Below are 17,128 nucleotides of genomic sequence, written 5' to 3'. Positions count from 1 at the left end.
TTTCCCTTATTCGTGATAATAATATGTTGTTGTTTATCATTTTACGGGTCTCGGAAACATTCTTACTCACACACACACGCACACATAATATATATATCGAAATATTTAAATGTTATTTTTTGCACACGTTTGATGATTATTCTCCTTTCAGTTGTTGTTAACATGCAACGTATGTTTTAGTTTACAGAAGAAATATTACTAACATTTATCCAGCTAATATTGCAAAGGATTATAGTAATTAAGAGATATCAAACACATGCGTGAGAAAAAGGTTTTAATTTCTTCAGGAATGGATTTACTAAGGTCAGATAAAGATGATTACCCGATATCTCTCAGTCATATTTACATAAGTTACATTTATGAATAACAAATAAATAATATTTTTAGATTGCTGAGAAATTATACGTTTGTATCATTTGTTCAAATCACGAATTAATATTAAAACTCTACTTATTATGTTTCCCAAATATATCGTACCTAGGCTCTTACGATTAAAGTTATATGATGAAAATAGATAAACTAGTCGTAATAATAGCTGTATTTTTACTTCAACAAAATGACAATTAATTGCACTAACCGAAATTGCATGTTTGGTAGTTCTAATATCAAACACAAAGCAAACGCACATGCAAGCAGGTATTTGTAAGTAGCCCGAGTCTATAATATAAAATTCAGAAATACGCCGATAGATTTCTAATGAACCGAACTGTCTCGAAGAAACAAAGTTAGTAATCCTCTTAAACAGAAGCACGAGTGCCGCCATTATAGCCCAAGACTGTTTACACGATCAAACGTTCGCTTAAATGGCGTGCTCCTCCTCCGCTACGGTGGAATCGCTGGTCGTTCCGCTCTTACCCCAGAAACGTTCCTCTGCAACGTTCCTCCTAACGAGCGTCCAAGGAAATTGTATACGAAACACGTGGTCGGTCTATCTGTGTAAAACCCGGCAGCAGAAGGAGAGAATATTCCGGGATTACGGTTGCCTTCCACAGAGAGAAAATCCGTGGTTCTTTCGCCGAGAGGAAGCTTCAGTTTGCCGTTTCTGAATCGCGTAGGTAAATGGCTGTTCTCTTTAACCGCATACACGAGGCTCTTACGATCAAAAAGGGGGGGGGGAGGAGACACGACGAGGGAGGAGACAAAAAAAGAAAGAAAGAGGAAGACAAGAAAAGAAGAAAGGAAGACGCAAGAAGAAAGTAAGAAGTAGAAAGACAGAGTTGTAAGCGGCCACGTCGAAGATGGAGGGAGAAGAAGAAGGAAAGAGGAAAAGTGATAGAGGGAGGAAAGGAAGAACGAAGGAGGCTTGTCGCGAAACAGAGAGAGGATCAGAGGATCGTAGGAGTGGTGTTCTCGAGGTGGTAAGCACGACGAGGTAAAAAGGAACGACGTTGGAGGAGAGGAGGTTGGGGTGGAAAAAAGGCAGAGAGTTACTGGCGGGAAAAACGGTGTCTTGGAAAAGGTGCAAAGCCGACAGTATTCTTTGTAGCGGGGGATATTCGCCTTCTGTGCCGAAGACCTCTCGCACTTCTTTACCTTTTCCAACCCCTGCTCCACTCTCCACTACCACTAGCATCAAATCCAAGACCCACCACCTTCTTTTCTTCCTTCTTCTTGTGCACCAACCAAGTTGTCCCCCTTCCACCGTTCTTTCTTTTTCTCCTCTTCCTCCTTATTCGCTTCTTCCACTTCTTCTCTTCGTCCTTCTCTCGCCTTCGACTCGATTTCTCACTTTCTTGCCTTGATCGTCTCTCCTTCGTCTTCGGTGCACAACGATTACAGCGCAACTACCGTAGCGTCGAAGCCAGTAGTCTTCCCTTCTCTGCTAGTAGTAGTAGCAGCTTACTTCTCCGCCCATGCTGGATCCCTTACTCGACAGCCTCTTGTGCCACGAGATATTTACCAACATCCAAGATGGCGGCATAATCTTGCCGGCTTTTCGTCGAAAGTCGACGAGTCATCCAACGCAGCCAGTCCCTTTTTTTTTGCCCATAAACACTTTCATCGGTCTCGTTTCACTGACTCCGCCCTGGCTGCTCGCCCTGTTCATCCCCTTTCACCGTTCCTTTTCCTTTCACTCCACGTTCCTTCGTTTCTTCCTTCTTGCTTGGTGGTCTCTGACAGATCCTTCGGCCCTTTCGAGTTTCCTCCACTCGCGATTCTTTTGCGAGATCGATCATAACACGCGTCCTGCACGTCGATTATCTCTTCCGCGCGTCTACGTAATCTTGCGAATTTTGACAGACATTGGACGTTGATAGGCATATGGATATCCGGTGTCGTCCAGGTTTGAGGAGATCGACGTCAGTTTGAAGTTGGTTGTGATAGGTTCCAGGATCCGATGGTTGCTTTGTCAAGCACGAATGTTTTGGATACTTTAGATTTCTATATTCCGATTAGACGACGTAGTAATTATTTTCCTTGGACTATAGACCGTCCATAAATAATCATCGGAATAAACAATCCGATAAACAATCGTCCGAATCATAAATAATTTCGATTCCTTATGTCACACGAAATGCACAATTGTTCTACGTCATTGAAAAAACACTCGCAATAGACGTATCGAACGTAACTGCAAAACAATTTACGAAATTTGCAAAACATTATATCAAGTACGAAGATCAAGCTTCGAAGATCAAGAAGGGACAAAAACAATACACTATAAATCTATCGCCAAGAGGATTTTCTCGAGGATTGTATATAAAAAAATTAGATGAAAAATCAGAGACTTAACTGGAAGAAAAAAATCTTCACGGACGATGTTGGCATTCGAAGGGTTAACCAACGAAATCATTTAACCAGGCAGCCTTTTTTCTCCTCGTACTGAGCATAGTGTATGAGTAAGAAAAGAGGCAGGAGGCAAAGCGTGCAATAAGTCGAAGGGACACCCTCGACAGATTTACCGGAAGGAGATCGAGAGGGAAGAAATCAGGAGAGGTAAATACGCGTGGCGAGAGAGTCCATGGATAAGAAGCAATCGAATCGAATAGTGGAACTCGTGGAATCCGCAATCCGTCGCGAAGTGAATGGCGAAACGCCTAAGGGTTTCTATGGTCGGGTATGCCCGCCGTCTGTTCCTCTGTCCATCGACCTAACCTAACCTACCCGGAACTTGAGATTAATGTGGTAATCGCTGAATCAGCGAAAGACACGGCAGGCGACAGTGAAAAGGAAGAGGGATCTTCCTCTTCCTTGTGACTTCCATATGTTTCTCCTTGAACGAGCAATCGAGGGAATATTGCTGGACGATAAACAAACGAGGAACACGAAGGTATATACAGTGGCTGGGAAAATTATCGGCACACCGTTTTATGTATTACGGCACGTGTTAATTAATAGATTACGGATTTTTATGGGTTTGTAGAAAATTTGTAAATGCAAAATTGCACAAAGTACACACAATATGGACAAATATATAACATATTTAAAGTGTTATTAATATATATGTTACCTGGTAGATAAAATAATTTTCTACCGAGGTCTTAATTGTATTGTGAGAGATGCAGTCTATCAGTTAATTAGATCTAAATACAGGTATACCATACAGGTGCTAGGTGTTTACTGGAAAATTGTATATTCGTATAAGTTGTATATTTGTATAAGTTTAAATTAATCAACTGGGCACAACTTTTATTTATTGCTCATTGATGACTCGTTATTTTCTCAAGTCAAACGTCATTATATTGGGTTAGTCTCCTGGCTATATATCATTCTTCGAAATCATCAAGTAACTTCATGCATAACTTCCTGTATTCAGTTTGTACTTGAAAATGGTTTTAAAGGTGAAGAAACTGTGTTAATTCTATAATATGTGCCTGAAAATATACTACTCCTTTCTACTTATTACTCGATGCTTCATATATTCTTACGGTTAAATGAATATGAAGAAAGCGTTAGAAAGTACTAGGAATTTCATTCACTCGTTTTCATTAAAAACCTTTCAATTTTATCAGAGATTTCGTTAATTTCGTTTAATATTCGTAAATTAAAATATCATTCGCTATAAGTCACGTATGCTGGAAAATATAATTGTAAAATACATAGTACTATACAACACAGCGCATTCTTACCTACCATACAACGATAAAACACGTAATATGAATAAATGAAAACCCAAGGTTACAAAATTAGAATACGATCGCTTAAGAAACTCAGCCTTATTATATTTCAAAAATTCCTTTCCCATAAAACGCGAACTTCCTTACCACACTTACCGTCAACAGCATACTCTACCGCACCTACCGCTTCACCGAAATAATCCAAGAAAACGTAGTTCCAATAACCACGATCATCCGAAGAGCATCACTCGAGAAACCATCATAAACCCCATTGTGCAAGAAGCGAGCGTAGGATATCCATGTTGCTTGATCGATGCGACTAAAAACGATCGTTGTAAATAATACGCGACTCTTAGAAGAAGCAGTAATAACAGGATAGATTTCGATACAACGGATAGGTATATACGGGTGCGTGCATCGTGCAAATAAATACTCGGCCAAGGGATGCAGAAAGGAAAGAAGGGTTGAAGCTGTGCCAGTCACGGAAGAACCTCGCTGCTACGTGGAGTAAGTGCAATAATACCAGATTATTTGCATCGCAAAGCCGTGCGTATGGGTAAACACAATATTCGCTCTCTGCTCGGCTCTGTGAACCGATAGTGCGCTCAGGTAGATACGCATCTGTCTATATCGTTCTCCATGTCTCTCTGTCTCACCCCATTTCGACTCCCTTTCACTCTCTTCGTTCCACCGATAGACTCATCGTTCTCTCTTCTGTTCACCTTCTCTTCGGTCCCTTCCTCTCTTTCTCACCTTTATCGTGTTTCGTGTCTATCATCGTGTTCCTCTGTCTCACTTACTCGATCCTCGTCTCTGTTTCTCGTGATCTGTTTCGTGTGCCGTCTTCGTTCCTCTCTCTATGTACCACCGCGGCGTAATACAGATTCTATTTGAGCTGCCTGAGGGAAGTTAACTCGTGATGCGTGCAGCTCGGCTCGCTCTGTTGGCGATACTACGGATCCCATCGTTCTCCATTTCGAGGCTGCAAATCCAAGAACCTAGCCGGGATCTCGCGACCTGCACGGCTACTCCTATTAGGCTCGCTATCGTTCGATTTTGTTGAAACGTCGCGTCTGAAGAATTTCTTTCTTTTATTTCCGATTTGTGATAGTTGGCGAGGTTTTCAGGTTTTATTGATCGAGCGAGAAATTCATAGGTTATCGTGATTTTTACGTTGTATGTGGTAGTATTGTAGTATTTATGAGAAGCTATGTGACTCGTAGATCGCGTTGTATCGCACAAAGGAATTTGCTTCTAGTACTACGTTATTATTTTAGGTACTGCTTCAGTCAAAGTTTTATAGCATTGGTAACAAAGAAGTTACTGAAGTAATGTATAATACTGTTAATACTGATTTCAAATACTAATCGGGTCCTTCTTTTTACAAAACTCCTGAAAAAGAATAATTTCCATTTAGATGCTAATTAGAGTTACAAATCTCACTTTGTCTCATTTACCACTGTTGTCAATACTATTTGAAACTTTATTTCAAACTAATTAACACCATATTTCCATTCTCTTCTCAGTTCTACCATCGAAATGACCCAAAGCTTTTTATAACATTGCACTAATCCTGTTTCAAATTTTACGTCGGCTATGCCTCTATATAATCTCTCCCCCCCCCGCAAAACTAACTACCATTTATCTCTTAATTCCATTAATAAAATATTCCAAAACCGTACACCATCGTTCTACTGCTTCAAACATTATTTCATACTAATTCTCACGAAATCCTCTAAAACAAGAATAACTTTTATCCTTACTTGAATTCCATCGATAAAATATTCACCATAACGATAACACCATACCGATGTTGCATATGTCAAGATATTTCTCATGGAACCTCTGCAAAATTCACTAAAAACAAATCCATCCGTTTCTCAATCCCACTAACGAAATATTCTCAATTGCTGATTCACATCCAAACTCTACCAACAAAATATTCCAAAAATCGCTTCTACGCTGTCACATCAATCGAACCTTTCTCATGATTTACTTAAATCAAACCTCTACAAAATTTCAAAAAGCATTTCACCCTTCCTCGAACTCACCGACAAAATATCCAAATCCTTTACCAGACATTCACCCCATAACCCTCGCGCATAAGAACCAAAGGCAACACGTCTACACTGCGGAAGTTGCAGGTGAGCGAGAACATTTGAAAACGGGTATCGATACCTCTAGAGAGAGAAAGAGAGAGAGAGAGAGAGAGATGGGGGAGGGAGAATCTGTACAGGCAGGTTCTATTAGTACGTAACGCCTGGTCCTTTTGCCGTGCCGCTCAAAGCAAAGCAGCCCCCGGAGTGTTACAATTTCGCCCTCTCTCTACCCCTCCAGGTCCGCCTCGAAAGTCCCTTTATCTATCCCGCTATTTTCCTAACTCCGACGTCCCCTCCGGGGGTTTCTCCTCGTTCGTGGTGACGACAACGATTCCTCTTCTCTCCTGAAGGAGGATGTGGAGGGAGCGCGCCGGATCCGCCGGAATACCGGCCGTTGGAGGGGTGGTAGAGCCGGAGCACTACCGCCACCCCTTCATCCCCTTTTTACGAGAGGTTGAAATGCCCGCCCATTGGTCCGCCCATGTAGGACCAAAGCAGTCACTTCGAATCAATTCGACCTACGATTTCGCCTCGTAGACGGTCCTACACGGCGCTGGCACACTCGCAACCGCGCATCATAAGCTTCGACCGCATTTCGTACACCTAACCTCGTCAAACGTGATTTATCGCGTAGAAACGCTCGCTCATGGACTCTCTCGATAATCGACACCTAGTGCGGCTACTGTGTCCTCCGGCAATTGACGATTGAAATTTATTCGAACAGTTGGAAGAATCGTTGTTGTTTTCCACTTTCCTTGTGATTTATTTTCATTTTCTTTTTTCGTCGTGTCGGATTTGAACCGAGAGTGATCCTGTAACGAGAGATTGGTTACATCGAACAAGGGAGAAGTGACTTGTTGTTGGAAACTGATAGATTAGGGAGATCGTAGTATTTTAGGGAAAGTCGAAGCGTGCTCGATGAGGGGGCATGAGGGGCAATCGTGATGGTTAGCGAATAGATCGTTAGCGATAAAGTGGAGTGCGTCACTGGCAGCCGTCATCCTTGAGATAGAGTGAGTGGGTGACACGGAGAAGAAGAGTAAAAAGAAAAATGCTCGTTATCGTTGTGGAAACAAACTATTAGCGTAAGATAACAATTCGTACGGAGCTCGTGTGTGTGACAGTTGCCTCGCGAAAACATGTCGAAAGAGAAATGCTCGCGCGATTTCGTTCAGTGCTTTTGAACATCGACGGACAACCTACATTTATACCTCGTTAAAAAATTTAAGAAGAACAAACGAAAGAATATTTCAAGAGAGCGCAGGAAGTACACATTAGCGCGTACAAATATTCACGAAAGCGATCCCTCGTCGGAGAAATAAGACAAGAACACCATGAGCACGAACAACAACGAGTATCTTCACCTATTTCCAAAGAACCAGAGAAACTAAAGTTTCCAAAAAAAAAAGACAGAAAAAAATAGGCTTAAATGTGCCCATGAAGCGATCACGATGGAACCGCGTGGGATGATGATGTCGAATCTGTCGTGCGACGGCTGCGCGGACAGCGACCGCGACTCTGACAGCAGCAGCATGATCGTGGACCCGGTGAGTCTGGACAAAAACGACCTGTCACCGTCCCAGTCATCGTCCAGCCCAATCATCTCGAGTTCTCCAGTCCCGCCAACCACCGCGTCCTCCAGAAACCGTGGTGGAAGTCGCAGCAAGAAGAACTACTCGATGATGTCGGCCAACAGTCAACAAAAGAACAACTCGTCCGGCCAAGCATCGTCCTATAGCAACGACAAGATGTCCTCGTCTTTGATCAAGCCACCTTATTCTTACATAGCTCTCATTACAATGGCGATTCTTCAGTCGCCACAAAAGAAACTGACATTGAGTGGAATCTGCGAGTTCATCATGTCACGGTTCCCTTATTACCACGACAAGTTCCCGGCCTGGCAAAACTCTATCAGACACAATCTGTCCCTGAACGATTGTTTCATCAAGATACCACGTGAGCCAGGAAATCCTGGAAAAGGGAATTACTGGACCCTAGACCCATTGGCCGAGGACATGTTCGACAATGGGAGCTTCTTGCGTCGCAGAAAGAGGTACAAGAGGCCTCCGCCGCATTATGTGCTCCGAGACAGGGCGATTATGGCGACCTTTGCCATTTGCGGCGATCGAGGACCTTGCCCTGGCGGCGGCGGTGGTCATCCCGGTGCTCTGACCTATCCAAGCGCCGCGTATCTGTCTCCGCCACCCGGTCTGCCCCTGCTCGACTTCTCCCCGTCGACCTTGGAAGCTCTGAAGCTTGGCGGCTTCCTGGAACCGCCTCCACCACTGTACAAACCGGTACCGATCACGGCTCCGCCGATCAGACAAATCGACCCTGCGCCAACGAGGACCACCACGATACCGAGCAGCCATCCGCCGGCTGACAAGAAGAGGAACTTCAGTATTGACGCTCTGATCGGTAAACAGGCGGCAAACGATCAGAATTGTGGCGGGCTGTTGGATCTCAGCCCGTCGGAGCATAGGGAGATCAGGAGTCAGGCGTCGGCTTTCTCTCCTCTCGTTTAGAGGATTTGTTTGATCGAGTTTTTCGAGATTCTTTCTGACTGGCACTCTGCATTGGCTGGATCTCCGTTAAAATCTCGGTTTTTCTTGGAGATTCCGGTTTTCGGAGAAGATTGCAGTTTTTTCAAGGGAACTTCAGTGGACAGGCAAGGAGAGACGGTGGAGAATGTTTTCGACATTCGTGATGGATTTTGGGTGACGAAGAAGCGGTTACAGACTGTAAAGGTGAATGGAAGGGAAGAGGAAAATTTATAGAAAAGAACATTGGAGGAGCAAAGAATTTTTTCACTTCCGCGTTATTATCAGAAATCAAAAGTATAATATGTGGAAGAACAGTGATACGTACTATGAAGAGTGATAAAATAGCTAGATACCAAAAGAAGAGAAGCGACGGAACCAAAGATTTCAACTTCGACAAGCACTTGTGTAAAAAAGAACAAGAAAAAAAGAAGAGAGAGAGAGAGAGAGAGAGAGAAGAACGAACGGACAAAAGAACGAGTCGAGATAATTGTAAAAAGGTGTAGTGCAATAGTGTAGTGGTTTAAGTACGAGAAAAGATCCCCTTTGGTCGTGTCGAAACGATTCTTAGCGACTGTACGGCGTCGTCACGAACAATCGATTCCTCGCGAATCGAACTTCATAATTTTCCATCCTCTCTGTTTCAACCCCGTTTATTTTCACATATTTTTTCTTTCCTCCGTGCTCTATTCTTAGCCGGAGGCTTCTTAAACGATAGATTAATATCTCGGCACTGTAAATATACACACGTACACACGTATACACACGTATGCAAACGAACAGACACATGCACACGCACATCCTCGAACAAATCTTTGCTCAGCTTTCTATTGTTTGCGCGAGTGTGAGAGAAAAAGAGAGAATGCGCGAGTGAAAGGGTAGGAGAGGGTGGCAGAGAGCGATAGAGAGGGGAGGTCAGTTCTCTTCATCGGATTTAATGTAAAGCTCGGGCCGGGTTTTCGGTCAAGTAGACGTTTTAGTGTACATAGCGTTGTACGAAAAAAATAAAAAGAAATACACACACATATAGGGGATGCTCGCGTTCCGTACTACGAAACATATTCGTGTACCTTTGATTCTCGTGTTCGATCCTCGATACGGGAGGTTTTCATAGCGAAAACGCGTGCAACGATTCGCAAAGATCGAGCCTTATCGAGTTTTATTGTCTTACGAAACTGCACATCTTTAACCGGCGTGCGAGTAACGCGAGCTTTGAAACACAAATCCTTTCGTTTCTCTGGTTTATTAGGAAACGATTTACGCGGAGAAACTTTGGACTAATCGACTTGATACACTGTTCGAAACATTAGATTGGCAAACTAATGGTCGATTCGTGTCTGTATTGGTTATTTTTGTTTATTCGGCCAAGAACAATTCGCTGTCAGTTATATGCAAGTTTTTTTTTTTTTTTAGTAATTTACTGCCTCGTTTACATCTTAGAAAACATCGGAGCGCTTTGAAAAATGTAAATTATCTGGAAGCAAAATTTTGCGACGAAGATTTTCGAAAAGCTCGAAAATGTAGGAATACGTGGCAATAAATTCGAGGAATGGATAAAAAAATAATAAAATGTTAGTTTTTAATTCAATTGGATTCTTTGGAATTACTTGCAACGTACAAGAATGGATACCATTGTTCATATTGGAATTATCTCAATATTATTCTTATTGTGAAAGACTTGCACCGATAAATTTTTATTTAAAGATACACGAACATAATGGCATGCTATTCTAAGAAGTGTAATCCTCATCGCGATAGAGGAACAATAATCATTGCCATAGTTACGTAATGAACACAGACACATTTCAATCCATTTATTTGCCATTTATTGCACAGCAACCTAACAATTAGAAGATTGGCGATATTTTGAGAGCTGCTTCATCGTTTGATGAGGTTTTTAGCGGTTTCACGAGATTAAACGTTACATTACGAAATCTTTGTTTTTCTCTTTTATAATTAACTCTTTTTTCCGAGCAGTGTATGAAGCAGACATTGATGTAAGATCATAATGGTCCGAATCCTTTAAAATTTCTTTAGAAATTAAATGCTACTGTACAAATGTTTATTCCAAAGAATTAATTATTTATATAAAATCGAAGATACAGACGGAGGAGATCGAAGGAAAATCGAAGATTTCGGCGAAGTGAACTTTCCAATTTCAAATATATCAACGCCAGAAAGTTGTCAGATACACTGCAAAATCAATTACGACTTAAGAAACATGTTTCCGAAAGTACCATTACGCAATCTATTGGGAAATTAATAAACAAATCAAATTGCCAATATCACAAGTGTAATTCGCACAACTCTCAACCGAAATTCTTTTCTATTCGCCGTACTAAGAAACAAGTCACATAAAGAATACTTTATACTGTAGGAAATTATAATTGAGGGGTTGAAATCGCAAATGACTCGTAAACGTTAGAAGGTTTTCAATAGAAAAAATATTCGCTTCTATTAATTTTACCATTTGCACAATTTATCACGCCCGGACATTATAGACTTTCAGCGTTTATCAATTTAATAAATTTAGAAAAAGAATAAATTGCGTATCAGGAATTGTTTTTCATTAGTTACATTTTATTTGTATTACAAATTCGTCTACGCTATTCTTCTATCTTTTAAAAACGATTGATTTACGATCACAGCTCTAGAAGCTACAATAAACTATTTTAATACCGATAACTTTCCTCTTCTTATTCTACGTGAAATTTATATTTCCTCTTAATAGAAAAATCGACTTGGATCTTTTGTTGGTACTAACGTCATTTGTCGTTTCAATTCCTCAAATAGAGATTTTAATTGCGCAATGACACACAGCGAAGAGAAATATTTCTTTGGAAATTTTTCTCGTTCGCTGTTCGATGAAAGATTTTCCATAACAGATTTTCAAAAGAAGACAATTACGCGCAAATGATAGGAGAAAGGAAGGAAGAAATGCGAAACGACAGTTCGACGGAAATTCGTCGACGATTTTTAATACAGAAACAGCGTGTTTGAGTCTGTTTTCGAGCGTTTTTAAACGTGCATAAGACGCATGTGCAGGGATCCACGGGAAAAGAGAATGGAATAATTTACAATTAATCCCTGCAAAGATACGCATCCATGACGATTACGTATGTGTTGGTCTACGCGTGTACATACCAGCCACTAGTGAATTTTCCTCGAACGTGTACGATGACGATTGTCAGATAAGAATTATTGCAGGAGAACGTAACAGCGCAGCGTAACATTTGTGCAACGAATCCGGTCGCATTTGTATTTCGTTGATCGAAAAGCAGGTTAAGTATGTTTAGGAATTTCGTCAATTAAATACCAACTGGATTTTTATCGAACGACGCTATAGTTTGGTTCTTACAATTGTTTAGAAATATTCTAACGAATAAAACTATCGAACGATATGTACAAATTGCTAGTCTGCTTTTATTGGCGCGTCCCGTGCCGTGGAGAATAGATAATTTGTAATTAGAAAGTTTGGAAATTCTATAATTTAATTAATTAATTTTAAGGAGTAAATTGAAAAACTTGATATTTAATGTAATATTGAAGATAATATAATGGAGAATAACATCGAAAAGAATTTAGAAGTATTGGAAGATACTTCATGGTATCTAAGAATGGTATTCAAAATCGCTCAAAGAGATCTAAAAATACTTTTCGACATTATCCTATGAAGGTTTTCAGGGATACGATAGCAAACGATATTTTGCAAGCATTGAAAAAGTATTCAAGAATAATATTCAAAGTTATTCAAGAGTATCAAATAAAAAATACTATTTGAAAACGTTGAAAAATGAAGGATATCCGAGAATATACAGAAACATTTAACAATTATATTCAATGATACTGTTCAATGATACGAAGAAATAGTGTTAGGAAGCATTGAAAACCTTTGAAGAATAATATTTAAAAATACTCAAAATCATTCAATTATGAATATACAATATCGTGAAGCACTCAAAGATATTCAAGGAGAATATTCAAAGTACTCGTCGAATAACAAAGATATTACTTTATCGGTATGCTTCGTATCTTCGCCTGCTTTTCTGCGTTTCATTTCAAGATCAAACCCCGTAGAATACTCTTCTCCGGTGAATGAAAATGGAATACGTGTGACCCGCATGGCACGTGACGCGTTAAACCAGAAGCAACAACGAGACGTTCGTTCGTTTTCTATTCGTTTCAAGGCTCCTTATTTTCGTTATCGTTCTCGTTTATGTAGATCTGATTACACGGCCGATTCGTGCGTGTTTTCAAGTCGTGTGAACGATGCACGTCGTGATAACGAAAATCATTGTTCTAATAGCGAAGCTGGCGACTCGTTCGGGAAAAATAAATCTCCGACACATCGACATCCAAAGAATGATCCAACAACGTAAAATAGAGAAAAGTTGATCTTCTGCAACAAATATTTTCGAAATGTGAAATAGTTTTTACCGATATATATTGAAAATTATCTGCGTAATTTGTGATACATGACGCTTCATTATGTTATTCATAGATTTTCTTTGTCAGGAGAATTGCTGCTTCTAAATTTGTTCCAGCGTTAGATTAAAATTCTGACTTTAATCTGACGCATCCGCAACATAAAATTCTTCACACCGATGCTGAAAAAATGTCTGATCGAGAACGTGTTCCATTGGTAATGCATTAGCCCTCTATAACCGACATGTTTGCTTAGCAGATTGACAAATTCTTAATTGATTTCTGATTTCGATCAGAAAATTTGGAAGTAGCGTACAGTCGAATAGCGACGTGAAATGTTTGTTTTTATCAAATAAAACATCGTCATTCTCTATTGTATTCTTCATGTCGAAGGCTGGTGATACTGGAAGAAATTTTGGAAAATCAACGACACAGATTGATAATATAATTTAACTAACCCCTGAATGGGGAAAGACGAGTGGATTCGTCAAGATTACCGATTCCTTCGACATAGTAATTTCTACGTTCAAACGTGCTTTATCCATCTACGTACCGTTTTAGAAACAAATTATGTCATGTGTATATTTACGAGGATTGAGACCGACCAAATTTCAATTGATTTTCTCTATTGTTACAGAAGTAATAATATATAGAAGACATGATAGGCATAATTATAGAAATTTCTAATTAACACTAGAACTACCACATCAGTCAAATCGACTGGTTTTACAATTTTATTTTAATATTCCTACTTCATGTTATATTTTTTCCCCGGAATAATGTAATGACTTTTGCAACGATAACTAAAAGAATAATATAATGAATTTTATTTTATTTTTTATGTATTCAGACTGAGAATAATTTTGTATCAAGGCTACTTATACCAATACCAGTGAAAATGACTGGTACTTGTCAAAGTGTAAAAGGGTCCTGCAATCTGTTTATCGAACCCCAATTAACCAATTTCCTCGTTTTCTACAATTTGCCACACGTTCTTTAAATTTTTACCGCGTATCATTCAATATGATGATATCGGTTATCAGGAAAATTCACAGCACTCAAAATGACTGGTTCTACAATTTTATAAAAGTGTGAACCCTCCTTTAGGTCGATCATGGTCCCAGATGGATTAACAATACCAAAAATGTACTACATGACATGGAATTGCTTCTGTAAGAAAGTAATAAATCATTAACTATAAAAATATTCTATAATTATGTATTCTTTAAAAACCAGTCATTTTGATTGTTTTTGATAGCAGTAGCTTCATGTTAACTACCGGTAGTTCTAGTGTTAAGAGACGATTCGATTAACAGGTTGATATCGTGTAAATACAACTTTGGCCAGAGAACGACTAGGTCCAAATACAAATGGAAAAACGAATTACATTTCGTGAAAATTCGTTTTACCATTGCGAAGAGAATAGGCAGAAGAGCTTCAGTAAAATCATTTCACGCAAAAATACATGGAATTGTACGTAGCTGGTATTATAGGTGAAGGATGATAGATACAGCGTTTGAGAATCTAGGTGAAGAATCTGAAACATTGAAACGGATCTTTTACATGTTATAGCAGAATGATAAATAGAATAGAAATTCGAAAACACAAGTGCACGAGTACGCAAGATCCGAGTGTCTCGGTGTTATAGAGGGTTAAGCATTCTACGAGCAGAGGAGCAGACATTTCACGAGATTTCATAGATTCCGTTCGATCTGTGTCAGTTAAAAGAAGGGAAAGATCGATAGAGCCGAGGAAAACACCGATTCTAAACCGTATTGTCGACGTTTGGGTACAAAACGATTTACTCGATAGTCTTTTATACTTGGACAAATTCACAGCCGATCGATCTAGAGTTGTAGAGATTTTTAATGTTAAGTTAAATGTATCATATAAATAGTCGATCGCGAGTGTTATTCATTTCTTTTTCCTCTCGTGTAAAAACAAGACGAAACAAGATGAAAAGAAATGGAGACGAGAGTAAGAAGATGAAAGAAAGAAGTGACAGTTTCGAGAACGATTCAGAATTATTATTCGAACGCTGTATATTTTACTAATCTTGTCGATTCTGAACTGTCGTGTGTTAAGGTATTGTGACGAAAGTAAAGCGGTACGTCTGTTTGTTCCTTTACTAAAATAAGTACCGATGCTATAATGTATGTTTAGTTATAGGTTGCCGTTACCACTTGTCTCTGTAGATTTAGTAAGTATTATACGTGTCAAGATGATAGATTTATAATAACGTGTAATAATGTCAACAATAAAGTACTGTTAAGTATAAAAGAAATCGTATCCGCTTCATTCTTCGTTCTTGTGGAATAACGTCTTTGAGAGGTGGAAGGCTACTGTATAAATCGATTTACGAACATTTATAATCTGTTCCATTTCGAAAAAAAAGCTATCGGATTTAAAAAGTTTCGTTATGAAAATGTGTTAGAGTCGATTGTATCATTAAAATTTTCATCGTAAGGTTAATGAATTTCGAGCAAATTACGGAATTCTTTTTTATTGGAATAATATTGCGTCAGAGTATTACGATGTTGTTTATAAAATTTCACGAGAAATTAGGAATTCGATGGGAAAATACTTTGGGGTTAATATTTACGTAGATAATTCGATGTTGGTTCGATTTATGGTTTAGTAAAAAAAAAAAAAAAGAAAAAGAATGGTAAAAATATTGTATTTTGTTGGATGTTCTCGTTAAAAATGTTTCACTGTATTGTGTTTAATATCAACCAAGTTTCTTGAATTAGAGATTTCCCTATTTTCCTTTAACAACAAGGACATCAAATATTATTACGTTAATTTGCCTTTTGACGAACTAACAATTAGTCTAATAGGGCGATATTGCTTAAATGAAACAAAATTAACCTTCTGTATTCTACTGGCACCGTTACGGTAACATTGATAACGTGAGAATTGCTTCTCGCATTCTTCTCGCTGATATAAAATGGAAAAGCAAAAGAGACGTACCATAGAAATAAATTTTAAACAATAAAAATAACAACGTATAAAGAAATTTATAAACGTTTATTACATTTTTTCTTGCGATACAAACTTTTTTAATTTAAAAAACTTCACTGGATTTGTTGGTCTATTATATCTACCATTGAAATTTTCAAGGCAGAAGGTTAAAAAGATAATTATTTGAATGAAATGAAAAACGCGAACTAGTAATAAAAGAACTGAGAAATGAAAATCGACGAAATATACAATGAAGATATACATACTACTTTTTTGCTTAGATAATGCTTTAAAATAATTTTTTTTAAATAGTTTGTATGGTGATATCGAAATAAGAAAGGACAATGAAACGAGGAAAATGTGGGAACATAGCGGAGTAAATAAATGAGAAGAGAATTTAGAGGACAGACGTTTAATGTTAAAAAACATGGAAAGATATTTAAAGATAATATTTTACATTGATTAGATTTTTATGTGCCTAAAAAGTGAAAAATATTTTTAACACACTTTCACTGTTTGTATTGTATCCGAGAGAATTCTTTTTAATTTGAAAATTAAAACACACGTTGCACACACTTCGGACGACTACTACTATATTTTATCTTCCAAATTTTACTGGTATTCATTATTGAAGAATTCCGTATGGAATGTCACATATTTACAATATTTACTCATAAAAGTAAGCCGATATTTTACGCTTCCAATAAGGTAAAAAATTTATAAAATTCCGCTTCAGCGATTTATATATCCAAGTTTAAACACTAAGATTAATATCTTTGCTAAAAGATGATTCCCAGTTACATCAGTTGAAAAAGTAGACAAAAAATCAATAAATCGTACAATAAAATCTACCATATAATATTATCTTTCTCTTTATCAGGTTCATAAATTTAATTGAAACCTATGCTATCCTTTACTTACCGATCAACACTGGAAAAAATCAATGAAAATTCCACCAATCGTCTAAGCTAACTTACAATTACCTAACTCAACTAAATTCGCGCACCGAAACCTGCGTTAAAACATAATTTTGTTACGTCCATTT

The 17,128-nt window shown here is 38.6% G+C and overlaps 1 protein-coding gene across 1 annotated transcript; it reads left to right on the top strand.

Moving 5' to 3' along the window:
• Positions 1–6,280: 6,280 nt before the first annotated feature.
• On the top strand, positions 6,281–10,285 carry LOC117243596 (forkhead box protein D3-like). Its single transcript, XM_033511238.1, has one exon. It carries the CDS (start codon positions 7,609–7,611, stop codon positions 8,680–8,682), a length of 1,074 nt encoding a protein of 357 aa, XP_033367129.1. The 5' UTR covers positions 6,281–7,608; the 3' UTR covers positions 8,683–10,285.
• The last annotated feature ends 6,843 nt before the right edge of the window (positions 10,286–17,128 follow it).

This window comes from Bombus vosnesenskii, unplaced genomic scaffold, assembly GCF_011952255.1.
Source record: "Bombus vosnesenskii isolate JDL3184/JDL3185 unplaced genomic scaffold, Bvos_JDL3184-5_v1.1 scf7180000013266, whole genome shotgun sequence".
Lineage (NCBI taxonomy): Eukaryota > Metazoa > Arthropoda > Insecta > Hymenoptera > Apidae > Bombus > Bombus vosnesenskii.
This window is presented reverse-complemented; position numbering and strand designations above follow the sequence as displayed.